At 40.3% G+C, this 8,465-nt stretch overlaps 1 gene segment (V, D, J or C); it reads right to left on the reverse strand.

The window, feature by feature from the left end:
• Positions 1–7,686: 7,686 nt before the first annotated feature.
• LOC121438469 lies at positions 7,687–8,164 on the reverse strand. The segment is given in 2 exon segments: positions 7,687–8,006; positions 8,104–8,164. Coding segments are annotated over 2 exon segments (366 nt in total).
• Between the last annotated feature and the right edge of the window lie 301 nt (positions 8,165–8,465).

Raw genomic sequence — 8,465 nt, forward strand, 5'->3', positions numbered from 1 at the left:
CAGACAAAGAGGTATCTAACCCTTTTTGCCTCTCTCAGCAGGCTTTTCTATGACCCAGAGCTCTGTGTGCTCTTAGTGCCCCCTGCTGTTTCTTAGGTACCTGGAGGGAGGTTTGCATCTGAGCTCAAAGTACTATTCACTGTGTACTTTGCACAGAAATACATGACTGTGTCCTCAGCCATGTAAAAAGCACATTAAATTAAAATTTCTTGAATATCTGCTGAGTTTCAAGATAGTGGGAAGCAAAGATATTTCATAACATAGATTCCACACCCTTAATGACTCAGGTGTTTGACCAAGAAGACTGAAGACAATCTATGAGATTAGAAAATTATAAAAAATATAAAATCCATTATCCAATTTCAGTAAGCATCTTTCTAAGGATGAAAACACCAGGAAAACTCACCCAGAAAGCATAAACATTTCAATACATGAGGTTCAAAGTGGCTTAAAAAATTGTATGATGTAATATTGATTGGAACCTCAGGAGAGAAATGAATGTTTTTACCAGTGTTTACTCACAAGACACCTCTTGTAACATACATCAAGATATACATTAGTAAGCAGAGATTGTAGTATTCTAAAAATACCTCAGTAATTTTAAAATTCTGACTAATGTAACTTCAGTTCCTGTCATGCCACCTCCTTTGGAGTCTGGGTGATAACTCATGTAAGATGTGGCACAATCTTCAAGAAAGAATACCTGCAGAGAAGATGTGTGTGTGTGTGCTGTCCTTCCTGACTTGGAGTCCTTGAACTTTGGCATTACCTACTTATGTTTTAAGAAATTCAGTCTAATTTCTTCCAGAAGGAAAGATAGTTTGTTTATATTTCCAGTATCTACTGATGAGCCATTGCCCTATATTGGAGTATATTAAGCTAATGGACGACGATGGGTTAATATTCAAGAGAAAAATGTTTACAGGTTTAACCTGGTGCTTAGTAAATAAAGAACAAAAGGCAAACTTAATTAAGGAATTGAGACAGTTAAGCAAAGATGGGAGAGATAAATACCTGTAACATCTTGAGATTGGTTTTGGGGAAGGTTTGAAAAGGAGTTAGAAACATGGAAGAGAAGAAAAGAAGTTCTTCTGCATATATTGCAGAAATATAAAAACACAGTAGTCTATTTGACTATTAACCCTGACTTCTTGCCCTTAGCTCAAATGCAATGAATTTATAAACTAGAAAAAGTTTTATATCAAAACAAATGCCAAGCCAAGACAAGCATGACCAATCATAGGCTCATACCAGGAACATCTGTCTGATGAAAATCTATTCTCATGTACCTGATATAATGATTCTAAGAATAATCTGTATCACATGAAAAACAATACATTCTGTTAAGCATTTTTTTTCTGTATTTATGATGAGCCTCATGCCTAGTAAAGATGCATTCAGATGTAACTCCTTTGAGTCTTGTGTCTGTCATCCACTGACTCCTTACCCACCTACTCCTGAGGTCCTGTCTCTTCGATCCTACTGCCCTGGCTGAGCTGGTTCATTGCAAGTCCCCACTTTCATTCAAGGAAAAGCGCCACGCTAATGATACATAGTATAAGAACTGTGAGAATGTGAGTGGTAGAAGCACCATTCATTGAGGGGGTCTCTATGGGATGTTATGGGGCTCAGGATTTCAGACAGAGAATCCAGATGGAGAGATAGTGTAACTGTGGTATTAGGAAATAAACATGGAAGTGAAAAAAAAATCTATTCCAAATGAAAATCCCACTTCATTTACACACAACTCATCAATTTCTGGTCACATAGCCTTTGTTTGTAATTCTCTGAAGATTCTACACATTATTAAGCAATGTCTAGCAGAACCATGTTTCCATTGAAAGGTGTAGTGTTATTTCATTTGTACTTTAATAACTATACCTTACCTGAGGATCACTTACTCGATAGATTTGATTGTCTCTGAAAATTCATAAATTGGATTTAGAATGGAATTGGGGTTCATAGTAATCAGAAATCACACTTATAAAAACTTAGAATTAATTCTTTTGGTGTCAGTAGAGGCATCTTATTCTTATTTCTAATCTAGAAGATAACTTGTGATTACTAACATTTAGTATGTGTGATCTTATGTGTTCATTGGGCAAAAAACACAAGTGACTGACTTGGATCTGATCTTATTAGGCTCAGACAATTTATCTTTCTAATTAGGAAAACCATACCTGGGCACTTGTCCTTGAACATCTTTATTTACAACAGTCTTTTTTTTTTCTCTTTGTATTTTTATGATTATTGCATTGCTGATGGATGAGAAAGCCAGAAGTTTGTAACATCTCATAAAAAGAGTAACATCTATCCAGGCTTGAGGGTTATGTGATCTGAAGTAATAAAAAGACAGAGAAACCTATGTAATGACAAGACATGGAAGCAGGGTATAGTTGAACAGTTGGAACTGCTTTGCCTTGTGCTGAGGATAACCATAGAGGACAAGGAACTGCAGGACTTTTCCCCATGCCTTGGTAATGTTAGTCATCAGGGAAAGGAAATGAGGAGCTGTTACCATCCTACCCTTTCATGTTTCAAAGAATATCATTTCCTTTATTGGTACCCCACATATTATGTCCCTCAGTTTGCTGTGCATAATCTGTTTACTGTGAGTTACAGTGATGGAGATAGAACTTTACACAGGTGAGGTAGTCATCCTTGCAAATACTGATGAGAAACCAACACTATGAGTGTGGTTCTCCTTATTTGTGATGTTCAGTAAGTTAGAAGAATATGTTCAGACATGTTTAGTATATCTCATCTTGGGTATGTCTAATATTATCATTGTGGTTACACAAATCAGGGAAGGGGTATCACAGAAATAAAGACACATTTCTGATACTACATTTGGGAACTTGGTATAGGTTGAATTATTATTCAGATATTTTTGACTTTGGCTATTGGAGAGATAGTTTGTATCTGTATTATGTACTCTCTTCCTCTCTGCATTATTGATTCTGTGAATCTGTCTAGAAGGAAGTCACTAAGCAAAAGCCATTTGAAAAGGGAGTGAGTTTATGGTGAAGTCCCATAGTGTTTATAATTATCTTCTATTTGAGAGGTAGATCCTTATTCTTAAGTGTTTCATCAGTCATTTTTATTTCTTATGTGGTGGACAATGGCACTCATTTAATGGCCCATATTATCATGACAATACCAGCATGCAAATTTTTTTGGGGGTTAGAATTTCATCAACATAATACAAAATAGAGTCATCAGGGAACAAAGAACTTCAGCTGGTAAAAAATGCCTCCATTAAATTGTTCTACAGGCAATTCTGTGGGAGCCATTTTCTTGATTAATGACTGATGTGGGAGGGCCCATTCTGATGTTGAGGATGGCATCCATGGGAAGGTGTTCCAGGTTTGTATGAGAAAGCAGGCTGAACAAAATGGAGAGCAAGCTAGTAAACAGAGTTCATGCTTTCTGATTAAGTTCTCACCTTCAGGTTCTTATCTTTTTATTTATTGATTTTTAATGAGCTCTACATTTTTCTCTGTTCCACTCTCTACCACTGCACTTCCCTTCAACCCTCTCCCAAGGTCCCCATGTTCCCAATTTACTCAGGAGATCTTGTCTTGTTTTCTACTACCCCTGTAGATTAGGTCTATGTATGTCTTTCTTAGGGTCCTCATTGTTGTCTAGGTTCTCTGGGATTGTGATTTGTAGGTTGGTTTTCTTTGCTTTATGTTGAAAAACCACTTATTAGTGAGTAGATGTGATAATTGTTTTTCTGGGTCTGGGTCACCTCACTCAAAATTATGTTTTCTAACTCTATCCATTTGCCTGCAAAATTCAAGATGTTGTTATTATTTCTGCTATGTAGTACTCCATCATGTAAATGTGTGGCGGACTTCTCGACCGGCGACGAAGAATGATCACCACACCAGGATTCCACTCAGAACACGCTTTACTGGAGTGCCCTTGATTGATGGGGAGCAGGGAACGAGAGGGCAGAAAAACGAGGGACTGGGATCGGAGGGGCAGGGAGCGAGGGGAGAGGCAGCAGGAAGCGAAGGGGAGAAGGGCTCTTAGGCAGCTGTTTAAATAGGGAAATGGCACACGGGTCGCCCTGTGATTGGCTGCCACCAACAGCTGACCCCAGACCGCATCGGGATAGGCTCAAGGATCCTCATCCACCGCGCATGCGGGAAGTGGGGACACGCAGCTCTCAAAGCCATAGCCAAATATGGAGTTGTTTATAACCAACAAGACAGGATGTCGGCGCCATCTTGTAATGGCGATCCTGTCCGGCTCACTACATAAATGTACCACATTTTCTTTATCCATTCTTCAGTCGAAGGGCATTTCTTGATTTAATGTCCTGATTTTCCTCATGATGGATTTTGAGAGTTAAGATGACAGAAAGACAGAAACCCTTTCATTTACATGTTGGTTTTGTTCATAGTGTTGATCACATTAATAGATCACTATGTTGAAAATTCTTCTCATGAAAGTAAGGAAGTTGGGAACATGACAGGCTGCCCAACTGCAACCTCAGCCACACACAGAGTTCCCCTTCCAGATACAGCCACACATTCAAACATACACAGACAGACAGACAGACACACACACACACACACACACACACACACACATAGAATAAGAGTCCCACTTCTAGATACAGTTCCATACCCATCTTACACAGCAACACTCAGAAACACTCTTCCATTCACAGGTAGAGTGGTTGACTTACTTCATTTTTTGACAGGGTCATCTGGGTGGTCTGGACTTTCTATATAGACCAAGATATGAGGGATACGTCTCCCTATCAAATGAAGCATTGTTTATAATTAATGAATTTATTTTCTTGAAAAACTTTCAACACAGTATATTCTGATAATTATTTACTTTCTCTCTTCTTTTGCAGATCCTACCATCTCCCCATTTCCAGAATTCCATAATGGTCAGTTTTAAGGGCTATTTATGAGGATATATACGCATTTAGACTCAAGGCATACATTTTCATATAGACAGTTAATGGTTTAAAAATCCATAATTGGAAACACATTTCTCTTTTAAAAGTATTATAAAATACACATATTTGCTTTTTACAGATTATAGTTCTTTTATCAATGTATAGTTATAATATCCATGCTCCTGAGTTGGCTTGAGTTGGCTGGAGGTGCCAGCCTCCCAGTATTAGTATCATAGCTTGATTCACAACACTTAGTTTAGAAGCTGGGTGTGATGGTTTATCCTACATTCCCAGAATTGGGTGCATTGTGACTGGAGGTTCTCTAAGACTTGCCATTCCAAGATTGTATTTGAACATGTGCGCTCCAGGTTCACCGTGAGATACTGTCTCAAAATTATGATAGAAATCAACTGATAAATACACTCAATCTTTACTCTAGCCTCCAGATACATGTGAAAACCATACACAGTGCAAACACAGTATACTCAGTTAGCATTTCCAGCCATTCAAACATTGTCCTTACCCTGCATTGGATTCATGGTTTGTAGTTACTTAGAACTGTGTGATTGGTACTGTAAACATTGGATGAACTCCTTGTTATAGAATCCAAGAGATGAACTCCTGTATAATTGTTCCTTCTTCCCAACTTCCCAACTTCACTTCCTATTCTGGGGACTTCCATTACTTTTCCAGCCATGTGAGTGGCTCATTTAAGTCTCTGAAAGTGAGATATGATATTTGTCTTAGTGCTTATCTTAAGAGACTTTGATTATTGAAGTTAAAACATTTCACAGGATCAGAAAGCACTCTACCACAGAGCTACAAGCCAAGCTGAATCTTTTAAAACATCACATTTTTCTACAGAAATTAATTTTTGATGCACTATTAAATATATACCAGGAACAACAAATTCTTCTTCCTTGATGCCCAACACTTATAATGGATTCTGTAAAGGATCAATCTACTGAGCATGTATATCAAGAATGTTGGGGTAGGGAGGATAATCAAATGAAACAAAGAAAACAGAAGGAAGAGGACAAAGAAACGTAGAGGGAAACTTCACCCACAGTAGTGATTCCTATTCTGAGTCTGGACTCCATGACCTTTTCAAGACTACTGTGTAGTTGAACCACAGCGTCTGATGGAATCTCATGATACATGTTCAACTCATACACCTAAATTAAAAGGTAAAAATGAGAGCAGACTGCACATATGAGTAACAGTGTCTGCCACACATTGAAAAGAGAAAGACAGAGGCTGATTGAACATCATATGTCAGCACACACACACACATACACACACACACACACACACAGACACACACAGAATAGTTAGAGAGAAAGCGTGTGAGAAAGAGGTAGAGTGTGTGTGTGAGAGAGAGACATTGAGAGAGATAGACAGTTAAAGGGAATCAAGGAGAAACACTGTAATAAATAAACACACACAAACCGACAGGAAAAATGAAATAAATATTTGGACATTCAAGGATTACTACAGTCTATACCTGTAGAGAAAATCCCTAAATGTGATATGGAGAGGCAGTGCAGACACAGAGAAGTCCAGTCTTCCATGCTTCTCTGAGCAGGCTTTTCTGTGATCCTGATTTCTATGTGATCTCACCGCCCCCTGCTTGTCCTGTGTTCCCCACAGAGGTGTTTTTTTTTTTATTGAGAAAAGGAGAAAAAAAAACAAGTTTCCACCTCCTCCCAGCCTCCCATTTCCTTCCCCCTCCTCCCACCCTTCTCCCCCTCCTCACACCCTTCTCCCCCTCCCCCCACTCCTCTCCCCCTCCCTCTCCAGTCCACAGAGCAGTCAGGGTTCCCTGCCCTGTGGTAAGTCCTAGGTCCTCCCCCCTCCGTCCATATCTAGGAAGGTGAACATCCAAAATGGCTAGGCTCCCACAAAGCCAGCATATTAAGTAGGAACAAAATCCCGTGCCATTGTCCTTGGCGTCTCATCAGGCCTCATTGTTCGCCATGTTCAGAGAGTCCGGTTTTATCCCATGCTTTTTCAGTCACAGTCCAGCTGGTCTTGGTGAGCTCCCAGTAGATCAGCTCCACTGTCTCAGTGGGTGGGTGCACCCCTCGTGGTCCCGACTTCTTTGCTCATGTTCTCCCTCCTTCTGCTCCTCATTGGGACCTTGGGAGCTCAGTCCAGTGCTCCAGTGTGGGTCTCTGTCTCTATCTCCATCCATACATGGATGGAAATAGAAAACACTATCCTGAGTGAGGTGTCCCAGACCCAAAAAGATGAACATGGGATGTATTCGTTCATAATTGGTTTCTAGCCATAAATAAGGGTCCCGGAGTCTACAATAGGTGAACCTAAAGAAGCTAAGTAAGAAGGTGAACCCAAGGAAAAACATATAGTTATCCTCTTGGCTAAGGGAAGTAGACAAAATTGCCGGGGAGAAAACTGGGATCTTGGGGGTGGGGTGGGATGGGGGTAAGGGGAGATGGGGAGAGAAAAGGTAGAAGGGAAGGATGGGGGAACTGGGGAAACAGGAGAATTGGGATAAAGGAAAGGTGGATAGGGGAGCACGGAACCACAATTCTTAGTTAAGGGAGCCACTTTAGGGTGGGCAAGAGACTTGACCCTAGAAGGGCTCCCAGGTGCCCAAGATGAGGCTCCCAGTTAGTTCCTTGGGCAGCTGAGGATAGGGAACCTGAAATGACCCTATCCTATAGCAATACTGACGAATATCTTACATATCATCATAGAACCTTCACAGCGGTGTTTTTGTCTGAGCTCACAGTAGCATTCACTCACTGTGTTGTGTCTCTTGCACAATAATAGATGGTTGTGTCTTCAGACCTCAGTCTGTTCATTTCCAGGTACAGAGTGTTCTTGGCATTGTCTCTGGAGATTGTGAACCGTCCCTTCACAGCGTCATTATAACTGGTGGTACCACCATTATAACTAATGTATGCAATCCACTCCAGCCCCTTCCTCATAGCCTGGCTGAACCAATTCATGTCAGAACTACTGAAGGTGAATCCAAAGGCTGCACAGGAGAGTTTCAGGGACTTTCCAGGCTGCACTAAGCCTCCTCCAGTCTCCAGCAACTGCCCCTCACACTGAACATCTGTAAACACACAGAATTCTGGTTAGAAAACTGACACAAAGACTTTTTTTCTTTCTCATGTCCACAAAACACACAGTATCTCACCTTTATAAATTACCTTTTAAAATAAGGACAGAGAAAATCAGTATAAGCCCTAAGTCCATGGTAAGTGGTCTGTGTTCAGTGCTGAACCCTGACTGGGAGGATTTGGGAATCCAAGGCTGGTCTCCTATGCCAGAGCTTACGGTTCAGAGAAGTTCTAGTTTTTATGGACACAAAGCAGCTTTATTTGCATATCTTCCTGCAGGCTCTGTAGTTGGACCTGGGCAGAAGTCAGTACTCAGCGCAGATATAAGTCTTATGACAGTTATAGAAATTGAAGCATTAACATAGCTCTGTGTACACATTTTCCTTCTTAGGGATTCACCACACTGTACTTAGTTCCCTTTTCACCACATGCATAGAAAATGTGTTTCCATG

This window comes from Microtus oregoni, unplaced genomic scaffold (genome assembly GCF_018167655.1).
Source record: "Microtus oregoni isolate MIOR12 unplaced genomic scaffold, Mior012 000056F_ref0000123, whole genome shotgun sequence".
Lineage (NCBI taxonomy): Eukaryota > Metazoa > Chordata > Mammalia > Rodentia > Cricetidae > Microtus > Microtus oregoni.